Source organism: Poecilia reticulata, chromosome 11 (assembly GCF_904066995.2).
Source record: "Poecilia reticulata chromosome 11, P_reticulata-male-v2, whole genome shotgun sequence".
Taxonomy (NCBI): domain Eukaryota; kingdom Metazoa; phylum Chordata; class Actinopteri; order Cyprinodontiformes; family Poeciliidae; genus Poecilia; species Poecilia reticulata.
The window spans coordinates 13,360,373-13,374,571 of NC_088840.1; the positions used below are offsets into that span (position 1 = coordinate 13,360,373).

The window sequence follows — 14,199 nt, forward strand, 5'->3', positions numbered from 1 at the left end:
TGAAAGATATATGACCAACAGGGGGCGTAGAAGGACACTCTTTAGAATAGGGAACGTTTTCCTGCGTGTGGGCTCATTTGTAACACCGGCGCACCGTTTTTGTAGCAGTAGCGCTTGATGTCAATTATCCCGCCCCTCCGGACCGTTCCATAAAAACCCCACAAACATACAGGAAGTAGTTACATTTCAAAAGTATTCTTTCTTTAATTGAAGTCGTTGCGTTACTACATATCCGTTGTAACTTAAAGTTGATTTTTCAGGAGCAACTCAATATTGATAAGTTAGTATTAAACGAGAAAAACGTCGTCACTTGTTAAAGTGCCACACAAATTATTGCGTCTATTGTTGCAGAAAAACTAGCCAAGCTAAACCGTTGGTAAGCTAATAGCTCGTAAGTGCCACGTAAAAAGTAAAGAAAATGGATAACTTGGAAACACCATACGACGAGGAAGATGGTTTCATCGAATGCACGGTAGGTTGGCCAGCATGGATTAACCGCTGAATGAAAAATCTTGAAGGAATCGGAATAGGTGTGGGTCATGCAGGGTTAGCCAGGCCAGGACTAGCTTTAGTTCATTTACTACAATATAAGCATGGCGTCGTTTATCTACGTTTATACAGAGTATTACTATTGCTGCATAAAATTTGTTATAAAATGTATATAACATTAAAGGTATACCAATGAATAATATAATGTATGCATTTCTACGTTTGTTATTCCGTCATTATAGTGATACTTGGATCATATAAACATTCAATATATTTATTAGATGACTGTGATGTGTTACCGTTAGAATTAGAGTTTTATGACGCATTGATTAAATATCCGTGCTAACCAGATATATTTGGCTTATATCGAAAAGTGTAAATATATGCTAAAAGATGGATTTATAAGAATTTTATTACATGACTTTGACAGATAAGTATTAAACTCATTATTAAACAGAGTAGGGTACTTCACAATTACATTCAGTAGTGCATCAACTAACCTCACAATATACAATAGTTGTTTCCAATTCCATCTTAAAACGTGAATACATCAATCAATCCAATCAATCAATCAAATTTTATTTTTATAGCACATTTCAGCAGCAAGGCATTTCAAAGTGCTTTACATAATTCAAATAAAAACAGCATGTGACAGTGAATAAACAATAAAACAAAGAATTTTTTTCCTTTAAAAGAAAAAGAAAAAAAAGGTTAAAAAAGATAAAAACATTAAAACCTGCACCCCTTGTAGGACTTCAGTTAAACATCAATTAATGAGGCACTAATGTGACCAAGTATATAATAAATGGTATTAACAGGTACCGGTTTCAGTTTGGTACTTGTTTTGTGGTTTACACGCATCGTCAATTGGAGTAAATTGTTATACTCACAAGATAGCTAATTTTAATTATATTTTCATCATGATGGTGATAAATGACATAATTATCCATGCAATTTAAAAGATTTTTGGATGAGAATATGCAAGCCAAATTTTTATTCAACTTAGATTTTTTTTTCATCCATTCAGAATTGATACATTTTTATTTTCTTTGTTTTTTCACCTAGAACTCAATTTAAAAATTCTACATATAGCGTATTAGTTGCATGTCGATTTCCTGCAGCTGGATGTTTGCGTGAACATTTTAATGTGATATATTTTAAAGAAGGAAAGCATTCAAATGAGAGGTTTGGTTGAAAGGCAACAGAAATCTCTGTAAGGTTTGCTCTATAATACTGTTTATAATTGACTGACTTTTCTGTTTAACCCAGGTCTGTGAAAAATCTCTTAGAGGTAACACCCTCTACAAGATACACCTGACCACACCGGGACATTTAAAGGTACAGTTTACTTGGGAAAGGTTTTGTAGTCATGGAAATTTGCCTTGAGTCTAGATAATTGTCAAACTACAACATTGTTTTTGTTGCTTCACAAAATATATATATATATATTTTTTTCAAAAGAACAACAGTGTTGTTGTTCCTACCGGAGAAAAGGTGGCACTTTGTGTGAAAATAAGAAAAAAATCTCTTCAACACCGATATGAAATTGAGGTATTTTTTTGTTGTTAATGAATTTCCTGTGATCTGTTTTTCCTTATCTGGCTTTGTTGATTTGAAAGACTTTGGTTTTGCCACAAGCACTTAGCTGGAAGACTAAATTGATTTCTGCTTGATTTGGAGAATCCTGTTGCCTCGAACTCTTAAAGCTCTGAACAAGATGTCACTCAGCAATGCAGAGGTCTGATAATGAGCCAATCATTTCATTCAGGTGTGTTGGAGGAGGGATTCATCTAAAAATTGCAGGATAATCAATCGCCTTTGAGGACTGGACTTGGCTTCCTCTTTTCTAAATTCATTGTAGCTTTTTTCAAGACGAAAAAAAAAGATCTGGAAAAAGTGTTGTCCGCCTCTTGAGTCACTTTTCCTTTCTAGATGTGACTGCAACACTAGAAATATTGAGGAGCACACTCAACCAGAGCAGAGTAAGACTTTTGTCTCAACAGTGCTTGCAGGTTTTCTTTTTTGTTCCAGGCATGAAGGTAATATTTGGATACATTTAGGTAAGATTGGCACTTTAAACCTAAAATGATTCGACGGGACTTAAAGAAAAATGAACCTAAAGAGGTAATTTGTGATGGCCTCTAACTTCAGATGAAATTGGATTCATCCTGTTCCTCAATATGGACTTCAGCAGGAAACCATGTGTTTCACTTGTCACTCGTCTGGCGGTCACCTATCTGATGCCGAGGTCATTGGTTAATCCCAAACATCTTTTACACCAAAGTCCCCAGAAGATAACAATCTCTCTTTATCAGTAAGTCCTTTGTCCTTTGTAAGTCCCTGGCTTTGATGCTGCTGCGACAACAGATGATTGCAGAAGACTGTATAATCTCAACAACAGACTTACAGAAGATATACAGCATCTTGCTCCGAACCTAGAAGGTCCTAAACTTCCTCAAGAAGGAAAATTCTGCTCCGTTCCTTTTTTGTAAACAGATTCATTGTTGTGTCTCCAGGCGAACACCAAGGTATTTATATTCCTCAAACACCTCCACTTCCTCCCCCACGATAGAAATAGTGTTTGACCTGACACAGGGTCAAGGTCCATCTTATCAGCTATGACTAAGACTGTTGAGAAGCTGGTCTAGCTTTTGGTTGTTATGATTTCCTTAGCTATTGTTTCAAGCAAGCTTAATTAATTTTCACCCTGAAGTATTTTTCTGATAGATGATCACAATTGTCATGGTGGGTATATTCAGCTAAGTAAGGATTATCCAACTACCCTTTGTCTTGTGGCAATATCAGTGACTTGTCAGCATCTTCAGTTACACTTTTGGCTACAGCGGATGTTTTGGATTGCTCTTCTGCAGCTTTTTGAAGTTGTTTGGACTTTACATGTTCCTCTTGATCTATATAAATCTAATTACAGCTTCTCTGGAAATGGATTTGCCTTGGTACGGCAGATTTGATGTCTTATGGCGTAATGCATCTCGGAAAAGCAAAGCCAACTACTTTTCTTCAAAACAACACTTGCATTTTTGACAGAGCTTGAAGAATGAAGGACATCTGCACATCTCTTACTTGAACATTTAATTTGTAAGTATAGGGGTGGAAATTGTCGACCCCAAAGGAGATGGATCGGGCCACTGAGTGTTGGAGAAAACGAACTTGAATCGACTGTGTGCTGACACTGTGGAACCCTATATCAAGTGTTCTTACTTGGTGGAGATATTTCGTCAGGATCAATTGATTCTACAACTACACTGCTGCTGTTTGTATGACGGAAATCTTCTAATCGGTTTACAGAAAAACCTGTGTGCAGATTCTTCTATAATGAAGAAAAATTTCTTCATTTATTTGGACTTGTCCACAAATAATAGACCTGGGCATGTAGGGTGTACATATTTCTGCAGACCTGAATATGCTGCAAAAAAAAACCTGGCCACGTGAGTATAATTGGGCTCTGTATGACTAGGCAAGAGTACATGAGTCCTCTGGTAAGCTTGATTATGAATGTTTTTAATGACTTTACTTTCTTGTTTGTTTGTTTTTTTTTTTTAAAGTTGGAGATGTGCTGTTTGTTCAGCATCAGTTCACCTAATATCTATTGTTTTCCTTTTATTCCTGGCAGAAAGAGGATGCCCTTGTTGCTGAGGGTAAGTGGGCCTAATCTTCAAACAAATCTCTAAACTTTAAACCGCATTAAATATAATTTTGAAGAAAGGGCGTCGAGTTTTAATTTAAGGACAGAATTTAAGCCTAAAAATGTCGGTAGCGTTGTACAGCCAAACAAAACTTCTGCCTTATACACTGTGTGCACAATTATTAGGCAAGTTGTATGTTTAAGAATTTTATTGCTGAACAAAAGCGGTACTGAAATGTTTATTTTCAGACTACTAAACTTTCCCGTGACACTTAGGAGCATGGCTGATGTCACAGTCGGGAAGCGGGGAAGGTATCCCGTCAGACTGTCAGTTCCCAAAACTATACAAACCCTCCTCTACTCCCCCACCCTTTTTCTTTTTTTTAAAGTGCATGCGCAGGACTGCACAGAGGGTACAAAGTTTGTGGGACGGTTAAGAAAGTGATGTTTCAGCGTTCTTGGGACATATTTGTGTGTCCACAATTATTGGGCAACCATTGTGCAGTAACATTATGCATCTAAATGAAACATTTCCCAAGAAAACATGACATTAAAAACTGACTAACATAGCCACCCTTTGTAAATAACTGTCACAACATTTCCACTCACAAAATCTGTCGGTTTCTTGATCTGCTGACGATAAACCTTTGGTGCAGCAGCAACCACAGACTCTAAAGCCTCTTCTCCGTTTCCAAATTTCACTCTAGCCGATTCGGTTCCAGCCAAGTTGTGTGGATCCCCATTAGCGGTATATTCCTCACTATTACGGGTACAGATGGAAACCTGGGTGGGCCGTGAGCGCTCAGGAGTTGTGGTCGACGCTAAAATGACGTCATTTTCAGTGACTCTCAGCAGTGGAGAACTTTGGGTTTCTGGTTTTGATGGACTCAGCTTTTTGGACGTAGGTAATGCAGTCAAAAGATGTACACCAATATCCACACGTGAACTTTACTGAAGGCATGTTGTGCACTCCATAAAAAAAAAAAATCCAAACAAAGAACAATATTCAAGTCAAGCCAAACTAATGTTATATAGTTGCGGTGTTTCACACCAGCTGGCATAAAACCGTAAGTAGCCCTGACAGAACGTGGAGCAGACTGTTACTTGCTTCTTCATTGTATCTGTCGAGAGATGTGCTGCTTGCAGGGTTGTGAAATCTTGCACGCAATACAGCACCGTGGGGCGGCTTGTACCACCCCTGAGGTGGTTATGAAAAGCAGGGAGGACGCACGCAAGATCTGTAAGTGGAGATGAAATTGGCCGGGATGGACTGTGGAAGAATCAGTTGAAGAACGGGCTTAAGAACGGTCGACTGTTTTCCTTCATTGTAAAGCTCGCATCTAAGAAGGACCCACTAGTTCTCAATAGGGTTTAGATCATGTCAAGAGCTCGCCTATGTTTTTATTTCTACTCTAAGGACTTAACTGGCTTTCCACATACTTGAATGCATGTGATGAAGCTCTGTTTTCTCCTGAAAATCCTGGTTTTCCTAAAAGATGGAGACTTTCCTGTCTTATGGGCGGATGAATGTCTCCTAAAAACTATCTGTAGATTTGGGAGTTGATTTAAGACTCCATTGTCAACCTGGAAAAAGGTCTAAGTAGCTCATCTTTAATAACGGCTGCACAGGTACTCTATTCCACCCTGCTTGTGTTTGCTCGGTTGAAGTGAAGCTCTGTTCCAGTTACTGATCCAGCCATGGTCTCGTCCATAGGGACCATCAAGGGTCACTCTGATCACATCAGCTCATAAAATCTGTGAAAAACGCATGTTTGTTCAGTGGTGGTCGGGTTTCGGCTTTCGTTTACCTTGGTTTGTATCTGTACTCCAGGTAGGTTGCACATTTGGACTATGAAGACACTGAAGGAGAAAGGGATTCTGGTACCTGATTATCCTAAACTCTTTGGCAGTTAACTTGTGTTTGCTTTCCTCTTTCTCTCAGTAAGTTTCTCACAACATCGTTGCAGCAGAATATTTAATCCCCCGAGCCCATTTTGCAATTTGTTTTATAATTCAGAGTAAATCTTTTTGGCCCATTTTTCCTGAAGGATAAAAGCTGCCCACTGTGGTATACGCAGTTTTCCTTAACCCACATCCTCTCTTATTACAAAAGAGACAAATCTGTACACATGAAAAATTATGTTCATTTGCCTAATACTTGCGCACACAATGTTTATTTCAATAGTTTGTCTGATTCACCAGAACTCATGGTAAGCAACCTAAGCAGCATCTTTGCAGCAGATTCAACAAAGTCCTGTCCTCAATCTGCTTCGGCTTTCAAAGCAGCACTGATACTATTAACCGGTTTTCAGTTGATTTTCAGCGCCATAACAACAACTTTGTATTTATGAGGCGCCAACCGATTTCACAAGCCTCTTTCAAAAACACGAGCCAAGACTTGGACCCCTTTTCTCCTTTGGTCAGTTTGTCCTGAATGACCGAAGGCGTCACACTCCATCAATGTGATTAAACCTTTACAATGGGAGATATGTGATTCATATTTTATATGCGAGGCCCTAAATTAACCGTCCTTTGGCCCAAAGCCACAGTAGGTGGCTTGTGAAGTAAAAACAACCAGATGCATCTCATTGTATTTTGAACTGTGTGCTGGAAAATTGTAACCACTCAAGTTTTTCCCGTTATTTTTTTTTTTCAATCAACCTAATACTGTCACCACTAAAGACCAAGCTTACTTATTAAGCTGTTTTAGGAGGAGAAGGTGAATCACCTTAATGTTAATGAGAGAATATATATTTTCTAGCTGCAGAAATAGTTTGGCATGTTTCTGCAGTTATACTTTTTTTTCCTGGTATGTTACTTAATTTTAAGTTTTAAAAATGTCAATCTTATGATTGCAGAAACCACTGCAACTGTTTTTTTTTCTTCAGTGACAATTACCCCCACAAGACTTTTTTTTTTTTCCCATCGATTTTCTGTCAAACGCTGCCTCTAGCATCCGTGGAAGTCCCCTAATTTGTTCCCTGCGTGTGAATACAGGCAACCTGATTTTAAATCTCAATAAAGCCAAATCTCCCCCACTTGTTTTTCTCAAGAACCATATTTTCACTAAATTGCATATTTTAAAGGTATTGTGGACTTAGAGCTTTGGTTTATGGACTGGATAGCTAGAGACTGCACAACATTTTTGCAGTCCGGCCTCATCTGGTCATGAGGCTCAAAGACGAGTGAGGAACAGAGCAGCGAAGACCTTAAAGAAAAGGAAGCAATACTAAACATTCATTTGTCAGCCAAAACCTGAAATCGGATGGTGGTGTAAGGATTTTACGGTCGTACCTTTTAGGTGTGTTGGTTAAACACAGAAAATACAGTTACAGCTGATGGAACTTAAGCTGTAATGTCCCAGGAAATAAATGGACTCACACTCTGCTGCTCTTCCAGGATTACATGATTAGATGGAAATTGGAAAAATATTGCTACAGAGCAACTTGTCTGTTTTTTTTATTATATCCATTTACCTGAAGTAAGGCCTTGCAATAACGACTCCCGAGGGGAAAAACTGTACTTCGTCTTTGTTGCTCATTCCAACATGGTCCCAGGCTTGAAGCCTGAACTACCTTCTTTACCAAGCTCCCTGCCGCATCTTCAAAGCTGAGCCCTGCCACCCTACAAAAGATGGCTAAAATGAAAGTCAGCTCCTCAAAGTCTGAGGTAATGGTTATCAACCAGAAGAATGAGCTGCCTTTTGGTGGATGAAGTAGGACATGGATTTACAGAAATCATCTGCATGACTTTAGTGTCATGGCACAGAAAGGACTGGACTGAAAGGTAAAGCTCTCGATTTATCAGTCCATCTACATTCTGACCTTTGCCTCTGGTCATGACATGGATCATCACCATACATAGAAATCATTGGATACAAGTGACCTCAATGGTAATCTTCCACAAGGTGGAAGCTCAACCCTCTAAAAAAGAAAATGCGTCCATTATCTACCTTTTCATTCGCAACAAACTAAGAAACGGCTTCGGAAGGTGAGACACGACACCTGTGCACGTTTGCTAACCTGCACCAGGTAGAGGACAGGTTCCCAATGGATCCGTTTAACCAAATGTTTGGTTAAGCAGTAAGCATTTTAATCGCAAAAAAAAAAAAAAATTCTGCATGTGTTTCTAATACTCAAGTAATTAGCTGCACCCATCACCCAATGCAGAATTTATTGCATGGGTTTTGGTTTAAAGGTTCTTGGAACCAAAGAGTAGTACTAAAATAATATTCTCAACTTAACCTCAGTCTAAACAAGATGGCTCCAAACAAAAAAAAAAATGGGTTAGCTGCGACAATAGTTTGTACGTAGGTTAAAATGTGATAGTGTGCTCAGTTTTGAGCTGTAATTGAACAAAGCATTTGGACGACTAAACCCCTTCTCCTTCTGTGATTTCTTTGACTAATTGTTTGTGTTTGGTTTCTCAGGGAAGGCCGTCAGAGAACATATCATGCCAAAGTTTAGGGACATTTTACACTACCTGGAATACCTGAATCTCGATGAGCCCATTATTGGTAAATACATTGGTACAAACATTTTCTGTTGTTGTGGTATTGCGTAAAAAAAGATTAATAGATTTTTTTTTTTCCTGCTTTTATCTTAGGTTTGAATTTTTTGGAAGAAGTGGCCAATTTTGAGCCACAGTTGGGTGCCAGATACACCTGCAAGTTATGCAGTCAGACATCCAACCTTGCAGAAATGGTCAGCCATGTGATTGGTCGTAAACACCGGCAGAAATATGTGGTAAAGCATCACCGCTGTATTCAAAACAAAACAAAAAACTTTACTCTGATGATTTGTTTTGCTTTTTTCCTACACCCTTACAAATCGTTTGCATTCATAGGAGTTAAAACGGCCTGACTTGGTTACCTGGGACAGTCAAACCATAAACACCCAAGGAGGGAAGATAATGCGAGCCAAAGCGGAGATAGTTGAAAGACAAAATGGACGAGGAGTTCCAGAAGTTAGACATTCTTATATACATGTATATCTTTCTTTTTTCTTTTAAAATCATGTCTTTTGTAACTCCTGTCCTCACATTTGTATTTCAGCCGTTGTTGAGAAAGGGTGTTGAAGGAAGACTGAACATCACAAGAGGTAAAGTCAAATTAGCTGTTGTGGGAAATCCTTTTTATTAATAATTTTGTCTACTAATCATGCACATTTTTTTTTTATATGTAGCTTATGAAGTGAGTTAAGTAATGGTTAATATAAAATTGAAATCTCCAGAACTTGATAGTTTATATTATTCTAACACGTTACCTAAAAACTTATTTGGACTTATTTATTTCAGGAGGTTTCTGAAATGCTGTGCTAAATCTAAGTCACATCCTGTCGTTTTAATATGACACGATAATTTTTTTTTCCTCTTGCAGTCCCAGCTGATTGTGTGAGGTTTCTTCCAGAGCTTAGTAATTTTGAATGAATAGCAATTTAGTAGCTATTTAGTAGCTATTCAACACAACATAGTAGCGTCCTATGTTGTGTTGCATTTTAAAGTGGATTAGTTTTTAGCAGTCAGATTCTGCATTCAGTGTGTTTTCTAGAGATCATATGGTTCTGGTTAGATTGTACCATGATCTCTCTGCTTCTGTAGATTGTTAACTTGTTTTATTCCTCACAGTCTAATATCATGCCACCCATCCTAGATGTCAGTATACATATTTAACACAAAGCCTCTACAGTTGTCAAGGGAATTTAATTACATTTTCTTCTGTTTGATGATCAGACATGCCAGTGTTAGTCATATTTGATTAAGTAATTTTAAATTTTTTTCCCCCCAAAAGTAAAGGAGTGTGTTTTATTTTTATAGTTCCAAAGCACAGGCAAAGATTCGTACCCGATGTGCCTCCCCTCTTACCTGAATTGCGGGAGTATCGCCCAAAGAAGGATTTTTCCGGGATTTATCCAGACCATCTCAGCCGCGGTCGCTTTGAAGAGGGACGGAGAGGAGCGGATTACATGGAAGGTCCAAGTTACCGAGAGGATCGCGTGAACCTTGATTGCTACACCAGGCCACTGCCGGAATATGCCGACGATCCACTGCAGTCAACAGTTCTTGACCCACGAGACATTTCCAGGTACGATCACAGGCCCACTGCACCGCAGTCGCTGGATTATCTACCTGAAGCTTCTGCTCATAAAAGACCCTACGCAGAACGAGACCCTCTGGAGGAGTTCTACTCTGAGGAAATTCGTCGTGGTCAAGTTCGTTCTCAAGGATACCAGCCCTCTCCGAAGATGATGTACACAGAAGACGAAAAACTGCGAAGGTCTCTGGAGAGGGAACCCGGCAGACTTGACAATATGAGAAGACATGGGTCAAGTGAACCAGAGGCCAAGAGGAGAAACCTGTCCACTCCTTTCGAAGGCGATCGCTCACGCGAGTCTTCCTTTGACATACTTAAAGATTATCATCATGAAAGGAGAGACCCGTATCAAGAGGAGGCGTTTAAGTGGGGGACACACGAAGGTCCCAGTGCCATGTCTAACATACCGGAGCCGTTCAGGCGCTTCCTGAAAGGTAACGGAGCCGAAGAAGGTATGAGCAGGCGAAAAAGCCGCTTTTCTGATGCCACGCCAGACGAAGTAAAGATGGCAAAGGAGATGTGAGTGTAAAGGTTGAACAGATTTCTGACCATGAAAGTCCCTGGATGACACCTGTTTCTATTTTTTTGGGGACAAAAATAAAAAAAATTCTTATGTTTTTTCTGCTTTCAGGTACAGAGATGACTATGGACTTCCATACACTCAAACTGGTTCAGATGTTCGACCAGTTGATGCACCGATAAGGCCGGTCATCCACTACAGAGAACGTCAGGTAAGCTGATTGTTAAGGTATTGCAGATCTATATCTTCTTAGTTAAGGTCCAAGATTTACTGAAGTTAAGCATTGTGACTCATGTTCTCATTTTGATACTTTTTTTTTTTTTTTTAAAGCCTTCACATCATGGAGCAGGGGAAGGCTACAGTAGAGGAGGCTTTGACACGACGAGCATCTTTGACCTTCTGGTAAGATTACACATCCCTGGGGTACATGCACAACAATCTCTGTTCCATGTACTAACCTGGATGCAATCATGAAATTGGTGTTTTAAGTTTAGCTTCTTTTTTTTTTTTTTTGCTTTTCCCTTAGAAAAACGTTGAAATTGATAATGCAGAAGATGCCAACTTCCTGAAGAGCAAAATTTCCAAACTTCTGGAAGAATTTAAGAGCAAAAAGATGGAGAAAGCTGGGGTATGTTTAAACCTGAAGCTGCACTTTATGCCTGAGAGACCATAACAAACACTGATCTGGTAGAAAGAATGAATTGTGTTGTTCCTATTCATCATTTAAATTAGAGAGTTGGAAGTATCTCCAGAAAAAAAAACATTATTTCCAAACTTTGTTCACTATTTCATCTATCTGTCCTTTTGTCTTTTTTGTCCGTCCATCCATGTGTTTCTGTTCATCATCCATCCGTCCACTGTTTCTCTCCATCCAGCGGTTGATAATCCATTTTTCAATCTGTCTGTTTGTGTTAATCAGTAGATCCATTTGTACATCTATCCATCATTAGTTTAACTGTCCAGCCTTACTCATCTTCTTAATTACTGTGCGTTTCTTTTTTTAAATTTTTTTTTTTACCATCTTCATATTTGAAGGCTGACCAGTGTAAAAATATTTGCTATGAATTCGGGGTGAACTTTGTATCTTAAAAACTGGCAAAAAAAATTTACTGAAGAGTTTTGGACAATATGTAGAAAAATTTAAAATCGTATAGGAAACTGGAACTAACAGAGCATATTTGTTTTGTTAAAGCAGTATGACCACGGTCGAGCCGAAGTCTCCAAAAATTACAGCGACCTAAACCCGAACCCACAACTTCCTCAGGTATACCAGTATGATAGACCCGCAAGGGAGGAGTCTGACCTCAGACGATCCGAAGAGCTCGGTTTCAACAACGGTAACAGACTTGGTTGGGAGCAGCGTGATCAGACACCTGCACAGCGGTTCCATGAATACAACCACGGGGAACCCAGACACTCCAGCAGAGGTCGTTTTGAAGGTATGTCATTGACACAAAACTTGATGCAGACCATGATTTAAAGAGTGCAGGCTGATGCTTTGAGTACAGGCACAAACAGGCTCAAGTTTAGCTTGTTTTCAGTCTAGCAGGTTATCCCTAAGATCATGCTTAAAGGTGGAAAATATGACACTGAAGTCAATTTAGAGCTTGAAAATGTGGCAATTTAATCGGTGACATGGCCTTTATCCAGCTGTCAGATCAGAGACAGCAGTGTTATGAGGTGAAGCCATCTTCAGCTCATAAAACCACTAAACATGTTAAGTGAATCCGGAACTAAAGGAAATGTTGGAAAGATTAACATGCTACCCTTTCCATAACGCAAGCAATTACTAAGTAGCTAGGAGGAACCGAAATAGTGAGTGAATTTAAAATCATGTTTATCTACTTTGAATCAGCTTATTGTGGGTGTGTTTGTAAGACCACAAGATGAGTGTTTTATGCTGCCAACATGTAAATGAGACACTGACTGTACACCCAATGAATGAAAACCAAAATGTTGACAAAAATTAACTTAAATGTAAAGAATTTGAGACAGTTTTGAAGATTAAACTGAACTGTCTATTCCCAAAGCTGTCTCTTCTTTTGTCCGAGTTGATTTGATTAGGCTGCTGATGATGTTCTCCAGGCCTTGATGAGTGTGGAAAAAGAAAATGGAGTATGGCAAATGTGTTTTTCCAGACTTTGTTCCTTATCCCATTATGTAAATGTTGTATCCATTCATCCATCTGCTTGTCCACCCACCTCTTTGTCCACGAGTCTGTGACCTTCAATAAAAAAAAAAAATCTGCAGTGAATTTAAAGTGATCTTTTGGATTTATACATGGGACATGGGACTGAGAACGTTTATCATATGGATTGAATAAATTTTTACCTAAAAATTTGTGGGCACCCCAACATTGAACAGGAGAGCTGCTCTTATATCATACTTTTAATATCCCAATTTATTTTTTTCCCAGGCTAATGACATCAGTCTGACGAGACAAATAGTTTGATTTGTGAAATGTTTTAATGACTACCTTTCACCTGTGAAACAATTTTTATTTTATGTTGTAATAATCCACATTTTGTCTTGTCTAGATAACCAACCTCAATATCCTGAGTCCATGCGTCCTCATGACTACAAAGCTCCATCTGAGAACTATTTTGACCCTCACTCCTCTGTACCTCCTCTCCAAATGGAACAAGACAGCAGGATGCATCGTGAGCCTCGCTACTCTTCAAATATGGATAAAATCACCTGTGCCCTCATGGATCTTGTCGCAAGAAAATAGCCTAAAATGTTTGAAGACAATACTAAAAAATGAGAACTGAAATCTGATTTAGATTTTTTTTTTGTGTATGTGCTTTAGATACCAATCAAAGTTCAGTTCTTGAAATGTTAGAACCTGACCATTTTGTGTAAGCAATAAAGAGTTTCCCTGTTGCTGTACTTAAAAAAAAAAAAGTTTTTTATTGGTATAAGAAAGTGTAATGTTGTCCATTTAATGTTTAGTGCAGGTTTTAGTTGGTTTAAAACTCAGTATTTAAATCATATGTTTAGATCAACCAAGTCTCATTTTTGTGTCGATTTGCAAATGACTTTTTACGCCATATCTATCAAGAAATTCCATGTGTAGATTACATTAATTGACTTAATTTTTTAAATAAAATTCCTTTTTTTGCAACTGCAAGTCAAATCTTTCAGAACTGCTTCAAAACATAATGTAAAAAAATCTAATTGATCTTCTGGTAGTTGTAAAGTGCTTTTCTCAGCGTTGGTTTATAACAGAATAGTTTCTTTTGTCTACCAGCAGCAAACCGACAGTCAAAACATGTAGATTTACAAAAATATGGAAAACAGAACTAAGAAAAACATGCTTTACAGAAAGGGCAAATTCACAGTAGAAATAAGTCTTGTGCAATTATAAAAAACTGCATACTCCAATCCAAAGAAATGTAAAACGGAGTTGGATAAATTAAAAGAAAATAATTTTATTTGTTTTTTACATTTGTGTTG

At 38.3% G+C, this 14,199-nt stretch overlaps 1 protein-coding gene across 4 annotated transcripts; it reads left to right on the forward strand.

Annotated features, from left to right (window-relative positions):
- The first annotated feature begins 90 nt into the window (after positions 1-90).
- Positions 91-14,188, forward strand: LOC103472341 (uncharacterized). Of its 4 annotated transcripts, none has more exons than XM_008421920.3 (13): positions 91-472; positions 1,759-1,827; positions 4,121-4,145; positions 8,562-8,648; positions 8,738-8,877; positions 8,978-9,097; positions 9,186-9,231; positions 9,947-10,742; positions 10,855-10,954; positions 11,074-11,145; positions 11,270-11,371; positions 11,936-12,182; positions 13,281-14,188. In XM_008421920.3, exons 1-13 carry the CDS (start codon positions 419-421, stop codon positions 13,472-13,474), a joined length of 2,052 nt encoding a protein of 683 aa, XP_008420142.1. In that variant the 5' UTR covers positions 91-418; the 3' UTR covers positions 13,475-14,188. The 4 variants fall into 4 exon arrangements, with proteins under 4 accessions (XP_008420142.1, XP_017163024.1, XP_008420143.1 ...); XM_017307535.2 differs by having other exon boundaries at positions 11,939-12,182; XM_008421921.3 differs by having other exon boundaries at positions 12,008-12,182.
- Positions 14,189-14,199: the final 11 nt, after the last annotated feature.

Bases quoted from the DNA above. Each gene is read 5' to 3' on its own strand.
- LOC103472341 (XM_008421920.3), top strand. From the start codon at position 419: ATGGATAACTTGGAAACACCATACGACGAGGAAGATGGTTTCATCGAA. The intron at 8,878-8,977 runs GTAAAGCATCAC...TTGCATTCATAG, and splicing joins AACACCGGCAGAAATATGTG to GAGTTAAAACGGCCTGACTT. The intron at 9,232-9,946 runs GTAAAGTCAAAT...TTATTTTTATAG, and splicing joins AAGACTGAACATCACAAGAG to TTCCAAAGCACAGGCAAAGA.